Consider the following 22,839-nt stretch of genomic DNA (forward strand, 5'->3'; position numbering starts at 1 on the left):
GTTTCCATGTAGTACATCTCAATGATTCTAGATCAGTGACGGCAGATCAGGTTGATCATGTTGGCAAAGAGCCCACTAGAATCTTCTATTTTACCAGAAGACATATGGATGCCAAAATCCAGCAATATTGCTAACCCAGTATAAACGACACCAAGAGACTATTGAGTGCTGTGCACACTATTGGGCTTCACACTATAATGAGCAAATTGAACTTTTAGAGAATGTGCAGTGTAGTTGCTGCAGGATGAAGAAATCTCAAAACAACAAAATATTTTTCAAGAAGGAGTTAAATTTAGATTTTATTGCCACACATACTCAAGTACAGGATATAAGAGTACAGTGAAAAGTGCACAATGTCACCATACACAGCACCATCTTAGGGACAAAGTACCTAAGCTCAATACCTTAGTTACAAAAGTAGGAAAATAAAGGAAATAAGTTCAAAAGTTCAGCACTTCAGTGTTCTTTCCATAATCATAGAAAAATAAAGAAGCAAAGTTAAAATGTCAAATATTACAGTCCTTGCTTAAGCCTTTGGCCTACAGATGCTCCAAGCAGGCCTCTCCCACAGATAGATATAGTTCTTAGGGCTAATGGGATAAAAGATTATGGGATTAAAGTGGGAACTGACGACAGAGTTGAATGATCAGCCATGAATATATTGAATGACAGAGCAGGCTCAAAGGGCTGAACAGCCTACTCCTGTTCCTACTTTATATGTCTGTGCCTTTCTAGTTCTGTCCTAGGTTTGAAAATTCACATTATGAATTCAATAAAGCAAAATGGGCTACAAGTTACAGAAGGATGAGGTGAAATGCAAAGAAGTGGGTTGTTTCCAGTAACTAATATTCACAAAATTAAATGAAAGTGATTTAAAACAGAAAACAAAAGAACATTTTTCACATTGAGAGATGTGATGGAAGGGAAACTCTCTTTGGGTGTTATGGAGCAAGACACAAGCTATGGCAATAATAGGGTTACTCACTTACTAGAGAATAATAGGCATGATAGGGTTACTCACTCACTAGAGAAAGATGACTGGTGGCGGTTTAACCTGAGGGTCAGCACACCTCAGACAACAGGAGAGGTTGATGATGAGGTAACTTGATGGTAACCTCAATCGGTGCGTGAATTGAATCCATACTGTTGGCATCAGTCTACATTGCAAACCAGCCATCCAGCTATGTTGAACATACAAATATATAGGGGTGAAGAGAATGAGGATAAACTGAAAGGAAATGGGAATAAGCTGAGTAAGCATGAATGGGATCTGTGCTTAGACGGAGAGTTAGCTCTGACACGGCCTGTTTCCATGTTGTAATTTATACACAGGGCGTGATAAAATGTTATATCAACACAACTTTATATTGCTGGTAAAAACACAGGCCTATGGATAGAGAGGTTTGGTAAGCAATATAATTATGAATAGGCTTTATCAGTTGTTTTCCATACTTACATGCCAAGACCCTCCCAGTGGCCCCTTGCCTAGGACCAGGTGAGGAATGTAATGGTCAGGCTCTCGCCTCCAGGTGAGCACTGATTCCAAGGAAAAGCCAAAATCGGCATCAGGACGCAGGAGGGAATCAAACAGGACAGCTACGGGATTGTGGGATCGTCCTTCCAGCCCTTCAGACAGGTATTCCAAATCCTACCGAGATCAGGGCAGAAGAGAGAGGAATGTAAGGAATATCCATGGACCAACCCATAAATCTCCAAAATCACCAATTTCTTTTGACAGGAAGTCCACCAGATAACTGATATCCCATCTCAGAGTCTCTAACCGTTACTTCCAGAGTTTTCTCATCACCTTGTTCATTATCAACACTAAACCTAGTGTTATTCTGACGTTTCTCCCCTTGTCCCACCTAAACTTGGATATCTGGATTCAGGTATACTCCCCCCATCTATGCAATGAGACAAAGATTCACTGGCCTGTGTTCCTCTTAGAATTCATCCCACCCCCTCCCACCCCCCTCCACCAAAACAGAACTGAAAGACAGGAACTCCGCAATGAACGCCGAAGAGTAATTGTGTTCACCAGTCACAGAGTCACACAAACAGACCCTTCGGTCCAACCAATCCATGCCGATCGTAATCCCGAACTAAACTAGTCTCACCTTCCTGCTCCTGGCCTACAACCTTCCAAATCGTTCCTATTCACGTACTTATCCAAATACCTTTTAAAATGTTGTAACTGTACCTGCACCTACCATCTTCACAGCAAATTCATTCCACACACGAGCCACCCTCTGAATAAAAACTTTACCATTCATAACTATTTTAAAAATCTCTCTCCTTTCACTGTAAAAGATGCCCCTACTCTTGAAATCCGCCATCCTGGGGAAAAGACACCACCATTAACCTTATCTATACGTCTCATGATTTTATAAACCTCGAGAAAGTTACCTCTCAACCTCCTACGCACCAGTGAAGGAAGTCCCAGCCTTTCCTTTGCTAACTCAAACCTTTCATACCCAACAATATCCTGGTAAAGTCTCTTCTGTGCCCTCTCCAGCTTAACGAAATCCTTCCTCCAACAGGGCAACCAGAACTGGACACACAACACCTGCAGAGGCCTCTCCAGTGTTCTGTACAACCTCAACATATCTATACTCAAAGCTCTGAGCAATGAAGGCAAGCCTGATGTTGGAACAAATGGTGTTAAATTACCAGCTGACCCAGTAGGCTCAGGTATAAAAGGATTATGCTGACCCCAAACAAAAGCACCTTCTGTTTCTTATCAAACAGAGCAAGAGCTCAGTAGAATCTTCTCCAAACACACAGCTTTATGTAAGTGTCATACCATCCATGGACGGAGGATGGGATAACTCTGTGGGTGTGTGCACCTTGAGGTCCCAGGTGTTATGTTTGATGAATTAGCAAACCGTGTCAATTGCTCAGGGATGTGATTAAACACCTCAGGAGTAAAGGTGACTTGAACCTGGCTCAGAGGAAGGGGCCACAAGGGTCCTTCATTGATCTATCATTAATTATATTTTGCAGATAGTTCCAACCTTCTACTACTTGTTTCTACGTGAACATGTTCGGTCTCTCTGAAGTTCCACTGTTTCTCACTTTTCACTATTGAGAAGGTATCTAACAATTTCCTATACTGAAAACAATTTGCTAATCCCACTTATTAATCTATCAATGTCTCTTTGCAACGTTATAGGGCATTCAATACTCCCAATGTGTGGGTCACTGAGAGATTTGGATGCAAGACTTTCAATCCCATTATCTAGTTCTTAAACACCCTGAATGAAGAGTTGAGGCCACAACTCAGATCCCTCAGGACTCCATGAGTCACCTTCTGTCCATCTGAGTATCAACCCATCATGTGAAATCTAATTCTGGAGACATCAAGTTCAAAACACAGTCAAAAAAAGAAGAACAAGACTGAGCGATTTGCTGACATTTGCTCCACAGTTCTGTGAAATGTTACCTGTTCAATGATGGAGACACCTAGATTCTGCTCCAACTTTCGTTGAAGAATGGGATTGGGATGGATTGAGGATTCTTTGAAGTAAGGCCGATATCCAGACAAGAGGTAGGAGAGACAAATGGCAGAGGGTCCATTCCCTGGTTCAAAACAGCAGATTAACAGTTGTGAACTCACTTTGTATGATCCACACGAGACAACAGATTAAGATTGTGGCTTGCTTGTCCACTCCATTGACTGAAGATCGGGAGGTGAAACAAGTTTCAAAACTTCCAAAGCAAAAAACTCTTTTCAGTGACACCATATAATGACAGGTTAACAGCAATGTGGGCTTGTGCAGAGTTTTTGTGTTTTAATCACACCATCCAAGACCAAAAAATTCATTTAGATGGTGGTGATGGTTGCATAGCGCTAATGCTTTTGGACTAGTAGTCCAGAGACCCAGACTAATACCCTGAGTTCACAGGTTCGAAACTCACCTTGGTAGATGGAATTTAAATTCAATTTTATAAATACAACTAAACTGCTGGAACAAGGGGGCTGTTGTCAATTGTTGCAAAAACTATCTAGGAAGGAAATCTGCCATCCCTACCTGGTCTGATTTACATGTGACTTCAGACCCACAACAGTATGGTTGCCTCTCAACTACTCCCTGGGCAATTAGGGCTGGGACAATGATGCTGACATCCCATGAACAAAGAAAACTTGATTCGAACCACATTGTACATTGGTTCCATTACCAGCAGAAGCAGGAATCGAGGAGACCTGTAGCAATGAAAACCTCCTGCTGGTCAGACTCCACGGGCAGGAAGCCAAGGGAACATACAGCTGATCAACCTTTTGACAGTCAAGCCTCAGGCTAAATCAAACAGACATCCAGTTTATCAGCTCCAAGCCAGCAGGAGGGATGAGGATAGTAAAGCAGACATTGGGGTGCAGGAGAGAAATTTTGGGGTGCAAAAGGGATAGTGATGGCAGTGAAGAAAGAGACAATGGCTGAGATGGGTAGGAAGGCATAGGGAGGTTTATGGGGGTGTGGCTTTAAGAACTAATTTTGTCCTTTTTTTAAAAATGAAGAAAGGTTGAGGCAGAGGTACTGAGCAACCTGCTCAAGACCAATAAAGTAAACAACTTGGGGCTTTATTTTAAAGTTGGAGCAATAGAAGCAGCCTGAAAGGGTGGGGTCAAGCTCCCACAGAAGCAGGATTTTAGTTTTAACTTTCAGCAGTTGCTGGGGTCTTAAAACTGGACGTGGAAGCTCCTATTCCTCTGTCTGTTCCAGCTAAAAGCCTTTTGTTGCTGCTCAAACTGCATGTGAGACAATCTATTTTACTGAATTTGCCTTTGCCAAGGGTGTGTTCTTGCAATGTTGCTATATTGGAACAGTTAGTTAGCAGTAGTTAATAAATATTTTGGTAACCAAATTTTTTTTATTTTGTTTTTGTTTTTCTGCGTTTTAACTGTAGTGCAAAAATAAAGTGCGCTCTGCTTAAAGTTGAGTAGTTTGACTGATCAATTTGCATCTGGAGTGTAACACCTACACATTTAAAATAAGGAAAAAAGGGAGGGTCTAGGTTGTCTCCTTAGGGGTTTGATCTGGTCCATAACAAGGTAAATTGGTGTGGAAATGATGTTCTATGAGTCATTCAGCATTGGGATGAAGGTTCCACTGACACAGCCGACACTTATCACCCATAAGACCATCAATCTTAGGGGCCAAAGTAGACCACCCAACCCATTAAACTGTTCTGCTATTTGATGAGTTTGTGGCTCATCTGATAATCCTGATTACCACTTTTCTCTCTTCCCCCCGGTACCTATTGATTCACGTACTGATTAAAAATGTCAATCTCAGCGTTGAATCTTTCCGTTAACCTGCCCATGTAGTTTGCTGAACAGTTGGAATCGTACAACAATTTTCATCCACATATAGAGCCTTTAGTATGTAAAATGATGCAGGGCACTTTATAGGAGTGTAATTAAAACTTAACACATAAGGTACACAAATCATTGAAGATGGCAGCACACGTGGAGAGAAAAAAGAGAGAGAAATTAATAAAGCTGACAATGTTCTCATCTTTATGAATTGGGCATAGAGTACAAGAGCAAGAAAGGGATACTGAACTTGTACAAGACACTTGTTTGACCTCAGCGGAAGTATGGTGTACAGTTATGGATGCCACATTATGTGTATGCATTGGAGACAATGCAGAAGTTATTTACAAGAATGGATCCAGTATAAGACTCTTCTGTTTAGAGTCATACAGCAAGGAAACAGAACCTTCAATCCACGTTGGACGTAATTCCAAAAAACTTAACTAGTCCCACCTGACTGTACTGGGCCCATGTCTCTCACATTAATGTACTTAGCGAAAATGACTTTTCAACATTGTAACTGTATGCACATCCATCACTTCATTGCACACACGAACCACTCCATGCTTAAAAAAAAATTGCCCTCACATCTTTTCTTACGTCCTTCTCCTCTCACCTTAAAAATATGCCCCAGTCTTGAAATTCCCCACCCTAGGGAAAAGACGCCGGTCATTCATATAAACCTATAACCCTCAAGATTTTGTAAACCTCTATAAAGGTCACCCCTCAACCCCCTAGATTGCAGTGAAAGGTCCCAATTTATCCAGCCTCTCCTTATAACTCACACCTTCCATTACCGGCAACATCCTGATAAAGCTCTTCTGAACCCTCTCGAGCTTAATAATATCCCTCCTATAACAGGGTGACCAAAACCAGACACACTCTCCAGAACAGCCTCACCAACCTCAACATATGTAAGATGATTGAAGAAGTTAGGAAGGAAAGGTTGATAAGGGGAGATTTAGTCAAGATTTTCAACATTATAAGTGGACTGTGTAGAGGAGATTGGGTGAAATTGTTTCTGTTCATAAAAGAAATGAGAACGAGAGGGAGTAGATATAAGGTGATGTGCAAATGATGCAATGGTAATATGAAAGAAAATGTTCACTCAGCATGCAGTTAGGGTTTGGAGTGCCCTGTAAGGAGGAAGGCTTAGTTGAGACACTCCAGGAGACATTGGATGGTTTCGACATAATGGTGTGTAGGAATATAAGGAAAAAGGCAGGAGATTGGCCCTAGGTAACACAGGCAAACTAGATGATGGGCTGAATGACCTCTTTCTTACATAATATTGTTTTGATTCTGAAAACAAAAAAAAAGGGGTAGGGTGGGAAACTGGAGGCTACCATCGTCATCCAAGGTCACCTGGCTATTCCACCACGGGGATCATTGTTTCAGTGTTTGAATCTATCCACACAACTAAACAACTTCGCCATGGGCAGGGGAGTGGGAGTGTGGGTGGGGTCTGTGTCAACATGTGATCTCATTGGGCCAGGCTCAGCCATGCTGTTGCTGGTTCTGGCCAGTTCACTCTGGGCAAGAGACCCCTTTCCCAATTGCGGCTGCTCGACTACGTTGACTGCGGACAGGTCTTGAGCCGGTTTTTAAAAAAATGTTATCAGGCTCCACTGGAATAAGAGATAACATTCCTGAGGGAAAGTGGGGTTGCTAAGCAACTGCAAACACACCAGATAAATCTTTGTGAGTGTGAAAGGCCGGAGTTGTTGAACAGGTTCCAGGACCATCAATGTTTAATATGTCAATGATTACTGGTACACTCTGTCTCCTCAGAGTCATTTTATATTTAACCCTTTATGAGCAAGCTTCCCAGGAAAGTTCCAGAACGCAAATCTCAAAAGTGTAGATGGAGGCTGTTTGACCCTTACTGCCCTTCCAAAGCACATCCCGCCCAAACCCAAACCCAGACCCAGCCCCCTATCCTATCCCAGTAACTGCACATTTCCCATGGCTAACCCATCTACCCTGCACATCCCTGGACACTGTGGGCAATCCATCTAACCTGCACATCTTTGGACTACCGGAGGAAACTGGAGCACACAGGGGTAACCCACACAGACACATGGAGGATGTGCAAGCCCCACACAACCAGTCACCCGATGGTGGAATCGAACCCAAGTCCGTGGTGCTGTGAGGCAGCAGTGCTGACTGCTGATGCAACATGCATTTCATGAAAACCTTAGAATCATTTAGAAAACATGTGGGCTTCTCAAGGAAAGTTACTTTTCAAGCTGAATATTTGGGTGCCTGTCTGTTTCTCTGTTTGACACACACCTGAGTGGTCCTGTTCTCTCATGGTACTGTCCACTTATCAGACACTCATGCTGGACTGCTCATTAGACAGCTAATTGTGGTTCCAAATTGCAAATTTTTCTGATTCACACAAGGCTGCCCTTACTAATTATAATTGCATAAGTATTCCTCAGTCCCAGTGATGTGGCTCTCCTAGAGATAGAAAAGTGGAAAATTTTAGCTTGGACAGGCTGTGTCCTTTTACGTCACTCTGCACGAAACTTCCATCTTAGTCTCATTTCTCCTGGTTTCTCCCGAACCTATTAATTATCCAGAACCTTTTTTCCAAACGTAACATCAATCACTATTTGTGGTGAACTGCTCTACATTCAGCTTTCTGACTGATGTTTCTTGTTTAATCTCCAGCTCTTGCTCTCCACTTTTTGGAAACTGCTCATTTAAATCTCTTGCCCTTTAAGAAAGCTTTCTGTCATCTTGTCAGAATGGGTCTGTTCGTGATTCAGTGCCTAATCTTGCTTCGTAACATTGGTGTGCAGGATCTTGGGACTTCCCTATGTTAAAGGCACCATGTTTTGGCTTCCTTATTTAGACTCTACCTTGTTTCCTGGACAGTGTAGCAGTGGTGTGTGGGTGCAAGGCATGTTAACTCTGTATCTAGGGCAGTGGAGGAACTTTTAACTTCACAGTTCCTTGGAGGTGGAGTCGCATGTAGACAGGATAGTGAAGAAGCCATTTGGTACACTTGCTATGATTGGACAGTGCATTGAGTATAGGAGTTGGGATGTCATGTTGCTTCTGTACTGGATATTGGTGAGACCATTTTGGAATACAGCATTCAATTCTGGTCTCCCTGCTATGTTACAAAGCTTGAAAAGGTTTCAGGAAACATTTACAAGGACGTTGCCAGGGTGAAAGCTATAGGGAGAGGCTATATAGGCTGAGGTTACTTTCCCTACAGCATCAGAGGCTGAGGAATGGCCTTATAGAGGTATACAAAATCGTGAGGGACATGGATAGGGTAAATAGACAAGATCTTTGCACAGGGTAGGGATGTCCAAACAGAGAGGGCATACATTTAAGCGGAGAGGGGAAAGATATAAAAGGGACCTAAGGGGCAACCTATTCATGCAGAGGGCAGTGTCTTTATGGAATGAGCTGCCAAAGGATATGGTGGAGGCTGGTACAATTAGAGCATTTAAAAGGCATCAGGATGGGTATATGACTAGAAAGGGTTGAGAGGGATATGGGCCAATTGGGATGAGATTAATATGGACGATTCGGACCGTAGGGTTTAATTCCATGTTGTACAGCTCTATGACTCTATAACTGCACGTGACACTGATCTGAAGAGTGAAAAACTGCACCTCCCTAGTAAGAGAGTGACAGAGTCAGATATGTACAGCATGGAAACAGACCGTTCAGTCCAACCCATTCATGCTGACCAGATCCCCAACCTAATCTAGTCCCAACTTCTAGCACCCAGCCCATATCCCTCTAAACCATTCCTATTCATATACCCATCCAGAAGCCTTTTAATTGTTACAATTGTACCAGCCTGTACCACTTCCTCCGGCAGCTCATTCCATACACGCATCACTCTCTGCATGAAAAAGTTGCTCCTTAGGTCTCTTTCATATCTTTCCCTTCTCATCTTAAACCTACGCCCTCTAGTTCTGGACTCCCTACCCCATGCCCATCGTAATTTTATAAAACCTCTGAAAGGTCACCCTCAGCCTCTGGTGCTCCAGGGAAAACAACCCCAGTCTCTTCAGCCTTTCCCTATAGTCAAAATCCTCTAACCTGGCAACATCCTTGTAAATCTTTTCTGAATTCTTTCAAGTTTCACAACATCCTTTCGATAGAAAGGAGACCAGAATTGCACGCAATATTCCAAAAGTGACCTAACCAACATCCTGTACAGCCGCAACGTGATCGCCCTACTCCTTTACTCAATGGTCTGACCAATAAAGGAAAGCATACCAAACACCTTCTTCACTATCCTATCTACCTGTGACTCCACTTTCAAGGATCTATGAACCTGCATTCCAAGGTCTCTTTGTTCAGCAACACTCCCTAGGATCTTACCATGAAGTGTTTAAGTCCTGCTAAGATTTGCTTTCCCAAAATGTAGCACCTTGCATTTATCTGAATTAAACTCCATCTGCCACTTCTCAGCCCATTGGCCCATCTGATATGATGAAATGTAGTGGCACTCCATTGGTCACAGGCCTCCAGTCTGAAAAACAACCCTCCACCACCATCCTCTGTCTTCTACCTTTGAGCCAGTTCTGTATCCAAATGGCTAGTTCCCCCTGTATTCCATGAGATCTAACCTTGCTAATCAGTTTCCCATGGGGAACCTTGTCGAACGCCTGACTAAAGTCAATATAGATCACGTCCTATACTCTGCCCTCATCGTCTTTGTTACTTCTTCAAAAAACCCAATCAAGTTTGTGAGACATGATTTCCCACTCACAAAGCCATGTTGACTATCCCTAATCAGTCCTTGCCTTTCCAAATATGTGTAAATCCTGTCCCTCAGGATTCCCTCCCAACAACCTGCTCACCACCGACATCAGTTTCATTGGTCTATAGTCCCCTGGCTTGTCCTTACCACTTTTCTTAAATGGTGGCACCATGTTAGCCAACCTCCAGTCTTCCAGCACCTCACCTGTGACTATCGATGATATAAATATCTCACTTCCCTAGCTTCCCACAGAGTCCTAGGGTACACCTGATCAGGTCCTGGGGAGTTATCCACCTTTATGCATTTCAAGACACCTAGCACCTCTTCCTCTGTAATATGGACATTTTTCAAAGCGTCACCATCTATTTCCCTACATTCTATATCTTCCATGACTTTCTCCACAGTAAACACTGACGCAAAATAATCATTTAGTATCTCCCTCGTCTCCTACAGCTCCACACAAAGCTGCCTTGCTGACCTTTGAGGGGCCCCGGTCCCTCCCTTTTGTCCTTCATGTATTTGTAAAAACCTTCTGGATTCTCCTTAACCCTATTTGCCAATGAGTAAAAAAAGACTATGGACTGAATATCCTTTATTTATCCCAGTGTGATTTGGAGCCACAGATTACCAGCACCAGAAATGATGCCAAATCCAAAAATATCAGCAAGGCATTAAGATGCAACATTTAAAATATCACTTTTCAAATGGCACACCTAGAGGAAGCAGGGTCACGTACAGCTTACACTGTGTATTTGAGGCCTAGTCTCTTCTGTCAGCCACACTCCCAAAACTTTCTGCCCAACTAGAACTGGTTGGGCTTTTTAGTGACTGGGAAGTCTGAACATACTTTGGGACTTGGCAAAGACAAACACCTGGTAAGACAATAGCAGAGGGAACAAAGTGTAGAAGCAGAGCTTATGGGCTAGTCAGGGTTGTGGGTTTTAAAAGTTCCAAAGCAAGGGAGTGACAGGCTGGTAGCTAAGAGACCCTGAGAAAAAGGGGAGAGAGGCAGACAAAGCGAGTCAGAGAGCGCGGGGGGATAACTGAAAAATTTTGACACGGACACTGAGCGTGCCAGGGGGAGATTTGAAGCTGAACGTACCGATTACAACGACAGGGATTGGACTGATTCCCGGTGACGAGGATGATCCAGTTTCCTCCATTGTCTTTCCAAGTTCAGGCACACATGCACAGTCACTGTTCTTTCCGGTAAAGCTTGCTGTCTGCTTGCAACAACAGGAACGGTAGAGGTTAAATGTCACCAGCGGGATACTATGGAATAAAAGGCCTGCTGGGTTAACCCCTCATTGTGCCCAGCACCTGAACGGACCCCACGCCGTGCCCAGCGCCTGAACGGACCCCACGCCGTGCCCAGCGCCTGAACGGACCCCACGCCGTGCCCAGCGCCTGAACGGACCCCACGCCGTGCCCAGCGCCTGAACGGACCCCACGCTGTGCCCAGATCCTGATGGACCCCACACCGTGCCCAGCGCCTGACAGACCCCACACCGTGCCCAGCGCCTGATGGACTCCTTACTGTATCCAGTGTCTGATTAAACCCGCACTGTGCCCAGTGTCCAACTAACCCTGTTACAAGGGTCAGGATGTCCAAAGTAATTGGCTCAGTTGGGATTTTACCATATTGAAGTTTGCTGATTCAATAGTTTGTGCTTTCTCAGATCAGCAAAGGTCTGGCTAAATGGGATCATAGAGCAAAGGGAGGTTGAGAGTGGAAGGGGACAGAGAGTGACATGTGCCTGTCTGGATTCAGTGACCATGCCTGCTGCTTCTGTTTGGAGATACCACACGCTTTAGTTTCTATTAAACATACTTTTCCTTGGAATCCCTACACAATGTGGTATCAGGCTATTCGGCCCATTGAGTCCATGCCAACTCTCCAAAGAGCATTCCACTGTGACCCACCTTCCTTCCCGGTCCCTATAACCCTGCATTTCCCATGGCTAGCCCACTTAACCTGCACATCCCTGGACACTATGGGGCAATTTAGCATTGCCAGTCCACCTAACCCACATACCTTTGGACTGTGGCAGGATACCTATATAGATATGGGGAGAATGTACAAAACTCCACACAGACAATTGCCTGAGGGTGTAGTCGAACCTGGGTCCAAGGCACTGTGAGGTAGCAGTGCTAATCACTAAGCCACTGTTTGTTGTTTTTTTTCCCCACTTTGTTTAATTGAAATGCTATTTAACATCTTGTTAATTAAAATAAGTCTACTTGCACTTTCCAATAAGAATTTTTTCTGCTGAATCATTACAAACATATAGTCAATTGATAACCTCCTATGGGATCTAGGTTCTGGGACCTATGATGTTCTGGAAGAATGATTTGGTGTCATTTCTGCTCTTTTGCATTCAGAAAATATTAGTTACGTGCAATTTGATGCGCCATTTCTCAAAACTTATGGTGAAACCCATTTACAATTCATGCTGAGTCAGAAACTCATTTAATTTACATTTTACAGCTCTTCAGAACTAAACAAGAGAACAAAGGAAATAGGAGGCTGCCTGTCCCATAAGCCCTCCACCCCATCACTGTTTGGGACCCAACCTCCTGAAGATAAATCTGACAAGTATTTCTTGATCTTCAAAAAGTAATTAAGTAAAATTCTAAGATGTATCCATCGTCACATCATTCGATCCTCGCCTACTGCCTCCCAGTTAATGACTTTATCCCACCAGCAGATGGGCAGGCCATTGTTACACAAACCCTTAATCTTCTCAGTCCATGTCTGATCCCAACTGGACAGTTACCTTGCCGCTTTTTTGACAGTGTTAATGCATTTGTTGAGATGCAATTGCATAAAAACAGGGTGAGTGATCTATCGTGCAATTGTGTAACTGAGCCCGATAAGCACTGACTCTGCAGAATCAACACAGGAAGTGTCACGAGCACATGTTACATCACACACCCGACACTACTTGAGCAGATTACTATCAGGAAGGCTGGCAGGCAGTTTGTGTACATTGTAAATAACTCTGATTCAGGTCAAACTTCACTAATCACACCCTGGCTTTCTCCAACCCAATAGTTCCATATTGGAAAATTCCAGCCTGGAAAACTCTATCCATTCTGGACAGCATCATCCCAGTCAACTCCAACCAAGAAAACTCCATTCTATATGGTTTCATACTAGGTAGCTATCATTAAAAAAAAACTCTATCTTGGATAAGTCTGTTCAGGTTAGCTCTTCCCAAGTAAATCCACCCCAGTTTTGTCCAGTGGCATAACTCGGCACTGAATAGCTCCATCCTTGAGAACTCCACATGATTCAATAGTTCACTGCACTTGGCCTGTTGTTATGGCTCAAGGCTTATAATGGAGCCTTTATCACCCTCAGAAAATTCTAAAGCACCCTGCAAAACCATCATTCCCGAGATACCTGGGCCAGTGGGCTGAGGAATGACAAATGGAGTTTAATCCAAATGAATTCAAGGTGTTGCATTTTGATAAGGCAAAGCACAGTAAGACTTAGACAGTTATTGGCAGGGCCCTAGTAAGTGCTATCAAACAGAGAGACCTTGGGGTGAGAGAAGAGAGGGCTTGCTGAAAGAAAGGTTTAAGGTCAGGGGATGTAAGCACTGTCCCTTGTCCTGACCAATGGAAGTGTGCACAACAGTAGGAGAACCTGCCTTTGGCAGGCAGAGCCTGGGATCTCGGATCTGTAGCCAAGCAGCCGACAGTGTAAAGACTGTCCGGAAAACGCTGCTGTCCCAACTGTTAATGACATGAAAATTGATGGAGCGATGGATATTGAGGAAGGATATTAAAGGATGCAGCAGGAGATGGATCAGCTGGAAAGTTGGACAGAGACATGGCAGATAGAGTTTAATCCAGACAAGTGTGAGGTGATGCATTTTGGGAAGTCAAATGCAAGAGGAAAGTATACTGTAAATGTCAGGGCATTGGTATACAGAGGGATCTTGTGATGCACATCCCAAAGGTGGCAACACAAGTGGTTAAGGTTGTAAAGAAGGTGTACAGCATGCTTTTCTTCATTAGTCATGGCACGGAATATAAAAATTGACAAGTCATGTTGCAACTGTATAATACTTTGATCAGGGCACATTTGGAGTACTATGTACAGTTCTGGTCACCACATTATAGGAAGGCCGTGGAGGCTTTGGAGAGGGTGCAGAAGAAAGCTACAAGATGTTGCCTGATTTGGAGTATGTTAAATGTAAAGGAGAGTCATAGAGATGTACAGCATGGAAACAGACCCTTCGGTCCAATTCATCCATGCCAACCAGATACCCCAAACTAATCTAGTTCCACCCGGCCCATATCCCTCCAAACCCTTCCTATTCATATACCCATTCAAATGCCTTTTAAATGTTGCAATTGTACCAGCCTCCACCACTTCCTCTGGCAGCTCATTCCATACACGTACCACCCTCTGCGTGAAAATGTTGCCCCTTAGGTCTCTTTTATATCTTTCTCCTCTCACCCTAAACCTATGCCCTCTCAACTGGACTCCCCAACCCCAGGGAAAAGACTTTGTCTATTTATCCTATCCATGCCCCTCATCATTTTGTAAACCTCTATAAAGTCAGTCCTCAGCCTCTGACGCTCCAGGGAAAACAGCCCCAGCCTGTTCAGCCTTTTTCTATAGCTCAAATCCTCCAGCCCTGGCAACTTCTTTGTAAATCTTTTCTGAACCCTTTCACGTTTCACAACATCTTTCCAATAGGAAGAAGACCAGAATTGCACACAATATTCCAACAGTGGCCTAACCAATGTCCTGTACAACCGCAACATGTCCTCACAATTCCTGTACTCAATACTCTGACTAATAAAGGAAAGCATACCAAATGCCTTCTTCACTATCCTATCGACCTGCCACTCCACTTTCAAGGAGCTATGAACCTGCACTCCAAGGTCTCTTTGTTCAGCAACACTCCCTAGGACCTTATCACGAAGTGTATAAGTTCTGCTAAGATTTGCTTTCCAAAAATGCAACACATCGCATTTATCAGAATTAAACTCCATCTGCCACTTCTCAGACCATTGGCCCATCTGGTCCAGATCCTGTTGTAATCTGAGGTAACCCTCTTCGCTGTCCACTACACCTCCAATTTTGGTGTCATCTTCAAACTTACAAACTATACCTTTTATGCTCACATCCAAATCATTTATTCAAACGGTGAAGTGTAGTGGGCCTAGCACTGATCTTTGTGGCACTCCACTGGTCACAGGCCTCCAGTCTGAAAAACAACCATCCACCACCACCCTCTGTCTTCTATCTTTGAGCCAGTTCTGTATCCAAATGGCTAGTTCTCCCTTTATTCCAGAGATCTAATCTTGCTAATCAGTCTCCCATGGGGAAACTTGTCAAATGCCTTATTGAAGTCCATATAGATTACATCAATCACTTTGCCCTCATCAATCCTCTTTGTTACTTCTTCAAAAAACTCAATCAAGTTTGTGAGACATGATTTCCCATGCACAAAGCCATGCTGACTGTCTCAAATCAGTCCTTGCCTTTCCAAATACATGTACATCCTGTCCCTCAGGATTCCCTCCAACAACTTGCCCACTGCAAGGTCAGGCTCACCAGTCTATGGTTCCCTGGCTTGTCCTTACCACCCTTCTTAAACAGTGGCACTACGTTAGCCAATCTCCAGTCTTCTGGCACCTCACCTGTGACTATTGATGATACAAATATCTCAGCAAGAGGCCCAGCAATCACTTCTCTAGCTTCTCACAGAGTTCTAGGGTACACCTGATCAGGTCCTGGGGATTTCTCCACCTTTATGCATTTCAAGACATCCAGCACTTCCTCCTCTGTAATATGGATACTTTTCAATGTGTCACCATCTATTTCCCTACATTCTATATCTTCCATCTCCTTTTCCACAGTAAATACTGATGCAAAGTACTCATTTAGTATCTCCCCCATTTTCTGCAGTCCACACAAAGGCTGCCTTGCTGATCTTTGAGCGGCCCTATTCTCTCCCTAGTTACCCTTTTGTCCTTAATGTGTTTGTAAAAACCCTTTGAATTCTCGTTAATTCTATTTGCCAAAGCTATCTCATGTCCCCTTTTTGCCCTCCTGATTTCCCTCTTAAAGTATACTTCTACTGCCTTTATACTGTAAGGATTCACTCGATCTATCCTGTCTATACCTGACATACGCTTCCTTCTTTTTCTTAACCAAACCCTCAATTTCTTTAGTCATCCAACATTCCGTATCCCTACCACAGAAATATAATTTCTCTGGATTCTTGTTACTTCATTTCTGAAGGCTTCTCATTTTCCAGCTTTTACTGTGAACATCTGCCCCCAATTAGCTTTTGAAAGTTCTTGCCTAATACCATCAAAATTGGCCTTTCTCCAATTTAAAGCTTCAACTTTTAGATCTGGTCTATCCTTTTCCATCACTATTTTAAATCTAATAGAATTATGGCCGCTGGTCCCAAAGTGCTCCACCACTGCAACCTGATAGAAGTATATGATTAGGATGTGAACATAAGAGGTATAGTTAGTAAGTTTGAAGATGACACCGAAATTGGGGTGTAGTGGACAGCGAAGAAGGTTACCTCAGATTACGATGGGATCTTGATCAGATGGGCCAATGGTCTGAGGAGTTGCAGATGGAGTTCAATTTAGGTGTTGCATTTCGGAAAAGCAAATCTTAGCAGGACTTATACACTTAATGGTAAGGTCCTAGGGAGTGTTGCTGAACAAAGATACCTTGGAGTGCACGTTCATAGCTCCTTGAAAGTGGAGTCGCAGGTAGATAGGATAGTGAAGAAGGTGAAAGCTTAATGGAGAAATGCATTTTTGCCCAGCGGGTGATAGGTGCTTGGAACATGCTGCTTGGGGAGGTTGTAAAACTAGATACAGTAGTAACATTTCAGAGGCATGTAGACAGGTATGCTTTCCTTTATTGGTCAGAGTATTGAGTATTGGAATTGGGAGAATACTTTTGAGGCTATACAGGAGATTGGTTAGGCCACTTTTGGAATATTGCATGCAATTCTCATCTCCTTCCGACTGGAAGAATGTTGCTAAACTTAAAAGGGTTCAGAAAAGATTTACAAGAATGTTGCCAGGGTTGGAGGATTTGAGCTATTGGGAGAGGTTGAACAGGCTGGAGCTGTTTTCTCTGGAGCACCGGAGGCTGAGGGGTCAGGCTGGAGGTTTATAAAATCATGGGGGACATGCACAGGGTAAATAGACAAGATCCTTTCCCTGAGGTGGGGAGTCCAGAACTAGAGGACTTAGGTTTAGGGTGAGAGGGGAAAGATAAAGAAGAGTCCTCAGGAGCAACTTTTTCATGCAGAGGGTGGTATGTGTATGGAACGAGCTACTAGAAGAAATAGTGGAGACTAGTACAATTGCAACATTTAAGAGGCATCTGGGTGGATAGATGAATAGGAAGGGTTGGATATGGGGTGGATGCTGGCAGGTGGGGCTAGATTGGGTTGGGATATCTGGTCGCATGGGCATGTTGGAATGAAGGTTCTGTTTCCATGCTGTACATCTCTAGGACTCTATGAAAATTATGAAGAGCCTGGATAGGGTGGACAGTCAGAGTGTCTTTCCCAGGCTGGAAATATCAAATGCAATGGTTTATACACAGGTTCAAGTTGAGAAGGGGAAAGGTTAATGGAGAAATGCATTTTTGCCCAGAGGGTGATAGATGCCTGGAATATGCTGCCAGGGGAGGTTGTAAAACCAGATATATTAGTAACATTTAAGAGGCATGTAGACAGACAAACGTGAGCAGGCAGGGAACAAAGGAATACCAAGCAAGTGCAGGCAAATCGGATTAGTTTCGAATAGCATCATTGTCAACACAGACATGGTGGGTCAAAGGGCCTGTTCCTATACTTAATCAGCATCTTGTCGCTCATGTGGCATGAAGGCCTGATTAATTGTAAATGGCCAGAAAGTTTGAATTTGTGAGGTTAAATTATTCTTTTTAACTCCTCCCTGACATCATTCATATAAGACGGTAAAGTGAAGGAATTCAATATTGAGACGAATATTGGCCTATTCCTTCCAACCACCTCCCTCTCTCTGCAGCAACCACTTACAAAAGGTAAAACAGAGAGACGAAAACAATGTAAGTTAGCACTTTGTTTACCAGGATAACTTCTGAGCTAAGCAGGGATTGAGCTGGGACATCCCTGGTTCCCAGGTGGATTAGTATAGGACTGCAAGTCCAACACAAGCTGAAATTCACCATGTTCCTCACCCCCTCACAGGGGCTGAGACTATAGAAAACAGGCACAACCATATGATTTAAGTGCACAAGTAGGCCATTCAGCCCTTTAAGCCAGGTTTGCTATCCAATAAAGTGATGGCTGATCGGTCTCAGAATGCCACATTCTCATTGGCCCCCAATAGCCTTTAACCCCATGCCCAGGAAAGATCAACCAACCGAATCCTTTAACACACACAAAAATGGTTCAAACTCTTCAATGACCTTGTCTCCATTGCCTTATGAGGCACAGAGCTCCATAATCGCACATTTCATTGTATGTCCTTTCACAAGGAGTGGCACGGTGGCTCACTGGTTATCACTACTGTCTCACAGTAGCTGGAGCATGTGTACGATTCCAACTTCGGGTGACTGTCTGCACGGAGTTTGCACATTCAGCCATGTCTGGGTGCTCCAGCTAGGTGGACTGGCCAAGCAAAATTGCCCATAGTTTCTAGGGATGCGCAGGCTAGTCTCGGATTAACCACGAGAAATGCAAGGTTCCAGGTATAGTGTCAGAGGGAGTGGATCTGGGTGGAATGCTCTTTTGAGGGTCAGTATGGACTCGATTGGCTGAATGGCCTGTTTCCACACTGTCAGGATTCCATGGTTCTAAGTGACCCACAATTGTAGTGTACATCACCACACCTCTCTCAGCCACCACTGTCGTACTGAGACAAATTGGGGCATGGCTGCCACCCAAGAATTTATGTTGAGTTGGCTGAGTTTGGGTACGGTACTCCAGTCTAGGTGCTGACAGCTAGAATTGGTGGCTGGGAGGGGAAGAGGGGAAGTGGTGTGGTACATACTTGAACCTGTGGTGTTCTAGTTCCTGGTTTCTATACAATGACTCCAGTCAGAGAGCATGATGTGAGACCATCCACAGCTGAACAGCTGACAGACATCCACCAAATGCAGGCACGTGACAAATGAGCTCTTGTGCTGAAAAATTAAAACAAGCAAAAACATTGCAGGGGGAAAGGATAATGACAGCCCAGGTTTATACAATCAAACATCCGGCTTACCTGCTGGGTCAGGCACCAGGGAGAAAGCTGTTTTACACGGGAATGAGTTCTGTGAGGATAAAGACTCCCAGCAAACTGCACACTCTCCTGGGTCTGTTTCCTGATTATATCAGTGATTAAAAAGCCAGGGAGGAGCCTGAGTGGGAGGGGGAAGCTGAGAGAAAAAGCTGCGAGAGCGTGACTCAGCACAAACACCCTGGGAGGTTGAGGTGACTTGGCAGATTGAGAGGAAGGGTACAGATCTGAGAGGGACAAGAGGATCAGGCACATACTCCACAGCATGACCCTTCACACGCTGACCTCATACTGACAGTGAGAGCCTGCTCACACACTCAGCCAGAAACAATTTAATGCAAGAAACTCACATTGTGTCTCTCACTCTCAACTTCTATGTTTTAGGTTTAGTGTGTTTATCTGTTCCCATGCAACGCCTGCTTTGTAACTTTTTCAACTCTGTGAATCTTTATTTTCTCGGTCCACTTTCTGGTTTTGTATGTTTCTATATACCTATATGCGATTCCCTCTCTTTGTTTCTGTGTGTTTTTCTCTGTGATTGTGTGTCTGGCTTTTTTCCCCTGTCTGTGTCTTTACTTCTGTGGTTCTTTCCCTCTGTGTCTATGTGTAGTTCTCCCTTAATCATAATTACTCTGCCTTTATTCTACATCTCAATCTCACTCATCTGCGCCTGAGAAAGAAATTTCAGCTTCATCTCACTGGAATTCTCTACTTCCTTGTATTATCCCTCAGAGATTTATTTGTGGTTTTTCTTGGATTCTTTGAGAGGCTGATACTTCCCTTGGCATTCAGTAAGATCCACTCTGTTCTCATTCTCTGGGCCTATCTAAACATAGAATGATTTTATGAATAATCTTAAACAAAGGTTGCCCCAAAAGGCAGGAACACGTACCATTGTAATCCCCAGAATCTGTGCCTCTGAGTTGGGGTGGGGTGACAATATTTACAAATTCCCATTTCTGGTCACTGCTATATGTTGCGAATAGTTGAACAGGCCTCAACATGATACCAGACTCAGCCAATGTTTCAGTGATTGAGATCCCTCAAACACTTAATGAATATAAGAAAACGCAGGTTGGCTTAGAAGTTGGAAAAGCATAGCTGGTCAGGCAGCATCCAAGGAGCAGGAGGCTTGAGGTTTCAAGCATAAGCTCTTCATCAGGAATAGGGGGACCCCAAGGGGGCTAAGAGGCAAATGAGAGGAATGTGATTGGTTGACAAATGTGATGGTGATAAGACGGCTGAAAAGCTTCAGGGCAGAAGAGATGGGGGGGGGGGGGGAATGGGTGTAGTGAGAGAGACTTGGAAGAGGCTTTGTAGTAAGGTTATGATCAGCTAAGAGAAAGTGAGGACTGCAGATGCTGGAGACCAGAATCCTGCCTCCGTCCCATTTATCTTCAGCCCCCTTGCCCACCTACGCCCCCAAGCATTCCTGATGAAGAACTTGAAATTTTGACTCTCCTGCTGCTTGACGGCTGTACCTTCCCAGCACCACACTTTATGACTCTGATCTCCAGCATCTGCGGTCCTTACTTTCTCCAACGTCTTAGAAGACCTAGGATTCCAAGATTCTGGAGTAGAGTGGTGCTGGAAAAGCACAGCATCCGAGGAGCAGTAAAATCGACGTTTCAGGCAAAAGCCCTTCATTGGGGAATACAGGATTCCAAGAACATGGCATCCTGAAAAGTTCTGGATGTGACAGGAAGACAGAGACGAGTCGATGTGCCCCCTCCAATGGAAATGAATATACAGCAAACCAGATATACCGCACTTAGCAGGGGCTGGGATATGGATGTAGACCCTTAAAGGAAACTGGAGACGGCGATATGGCCGTTGTGGCCCCTTTACGGGCAAGATGGCTTCTTCAGCTCCTCTGGATGGGGCAGGGTGGGGGAAGTTGAAGCATCCCCTTCACTCTAGTGGGCAGTGAGTTGATGTCTCAGGAGGACAAGGGTGGGGCCGGTAGAGTGCCCCCTGTAGGAGAGAGTAGAGGTGCATGTGGAAGGCTGAGTACAGCATTTGATTACACTTGCCTGTGATTTATCTCTGAACCAGAAGCTACTGGGTTCAAACCCCACTCCAGTCAATCCTACAATGTGAAAACCAAGCACACAGGTTTGAGTTCCTGAATCAGGGAGAGGGGGCGGAGTGTCGCCCGCTGAGGGAGACCGCCTTATCTATTTAATATCCTTTCCACTCAAAAAAAAACCGATCGGGAAACACCCCACAGTCGGTTGGACTGTGCCAAACCTTACAGCGTTTCACAGTCCAGTCAGGAAAGATTTGAAAGCAGGACCAAAAATAAAATCGACATCCAGGCCTTAAAAAAAACCTCTCACTCACCTCACAGTCCTGTTTAAACAGGAAGTGTTCACTTCCTGCTTCTGAGAGAACATGGTTCTTTCTAAAACTCATGTTTCATGGCGGAAGGTTTTTGAACCGAAATCCCTGAGGTTTCTCAAAATCATTTTCCAGGAGCTGACTGCATTGTGCACGATTTTACAACATTGTGTTAGAATTGATTAGACGCCGTTCTCCAGTTAAGCTGCACTTGAACACCCTGTGATAATCACAAACCATTCCCACTTCCGACAGCAACCAGAAGGTTAAACGTTTCCATTCGGGCTGCGAGATTATTCTTAGAAAGAGCAGTGGCTCATCTACACTGAGGGGGGAGAGTGGGCGTGATAATGGAGAGGTTTCTGGAAACTCGGCTTGGATGGGTCTCAGAATTAAATTCAGTTTGAGAAATGCAGAGAGCTGGCCTCTGACGGTGTTGTTAGAGAAACCCGGCTGCTGTCCCTGTAACATCCTCCAAAGGAAGAGAAAGTGACTCTCCTTACCCGCGCACTCCCCTTCTACTCTCTGCCACTGAGCTGTCCCCCAGACGCTTCACGGATACAGGGGGAAAGGCAAGCGATGCCCGGACCTGCAGGTAGAACAACCACAAAATACACACGCAGGGACCTCACTAATTTAGCGGCCATGGGAATGATTTATCCCCGTGCAGTGGGGTGGAGGTGGTGTGTTTGTGGATTAAAGCTGAGAAAATAACTACAACCCATCTCCCACGGTACAGCTGCACATTCCTTAGCTCCGGGCACGACTCTGCCACACCATCCTTTTTCTCTCGATCTTTACCCTTCATCCATTTGCCCCCACACCCTTCCCAACCACACCCCAACTCCCCCTCTCACATCCCCCTCTCCCCAACGCGCCCTCACCCCCACGCCCCCTCCCCTCCCCCTCCCCCCACTCCCCACCTCCCCACTCCCCCTCCCCCCCTCCACATCCCCCCCACTCCCCCCGTCCCCTCTCACTCACCCTCCCCCCCACTCCCCTCCCCCTCCCCCTCTCCCCCCACATTCCCCCTCCCCCACCCCCATCTTCCCCCCACTCCCCCTCTTCCCCTCACTCCACTCCCCCTCCCCCTACTCCCACTCCCCCACTCCCCCACTCCCCACTCCCCCTCTCCCTCCTCCCCCTCGTCCCCCCTCCCCCCTTCCCCTCTCTC

The 22,839-nt window shown here is 44.7% G+C and overlaps 1 protein-coding gene across 8 annotated transcripts in view; it reads right to left on the reverse strand.

Moving 5' to 3' along the window:
- The window catches only part of LOC132823810 (oxidative stress-induced growth inhibitor 1-like), a 31,128-nt gene extending 8,867 nt beyond the window's left edge, over positions 1-22,261 (reverse strand). Inside the window, exons 1-5 of one of the 8 annotated variants that reach the window (XM_060837852.1) lie at positions 22,169-22,257; positions 19,095-19,227; positions 11,155-11,275; positions 3,443-3,579; positions 1,457-1,648 (exon numbers count right to left, since the gene is read on the reverse strand). In XM_060837852.1, coding sequence (XP_060693835.1) covers positions 1,457-1,648; positions 3,443-3,579; positions 11,155-11,215 — 390 coding nt within the window. In that variant the 5' untranslated portion in view covers positions 11,216-11,275; positions 19,095-19,227; positions 22,169-22,257. Of the gene's footprint in view, positions 1-1,456; positions 1,649-3,442; positions 3,580-11,154; positions 11,279-19,094; positions 19,228-19,310; positions 19,408-21,668; positions 22,136-22,168 lie in introns of those variants that run through there. The other 7 variants (XM_060837850.1, XM_060837849.1, XM_060837854.1 and 4 more) reach the window with 7 other exon arrangements.
- Between the last annotated feature and the right edge of the window lie 578 nt (positions 22,262-22,839).

The sequence above is a fragment of the Hemiscyllium ocellatum genome, chromosome 17 (assembly GCF_020745735.1).
Source record: "Hemiscyllium ocellatum isolate sHemOce1 chromosome 17, sHemOce1.pat.X.cur, whole genome shotgun sequence".
Lineage (NCBI taxonomy): Eukaryota > Metazoa > Chordata > Chondrichthyes > Orectolobiformes > Hemiscylliidae > Hemiscyllium > Hemiscyllium ocellatum.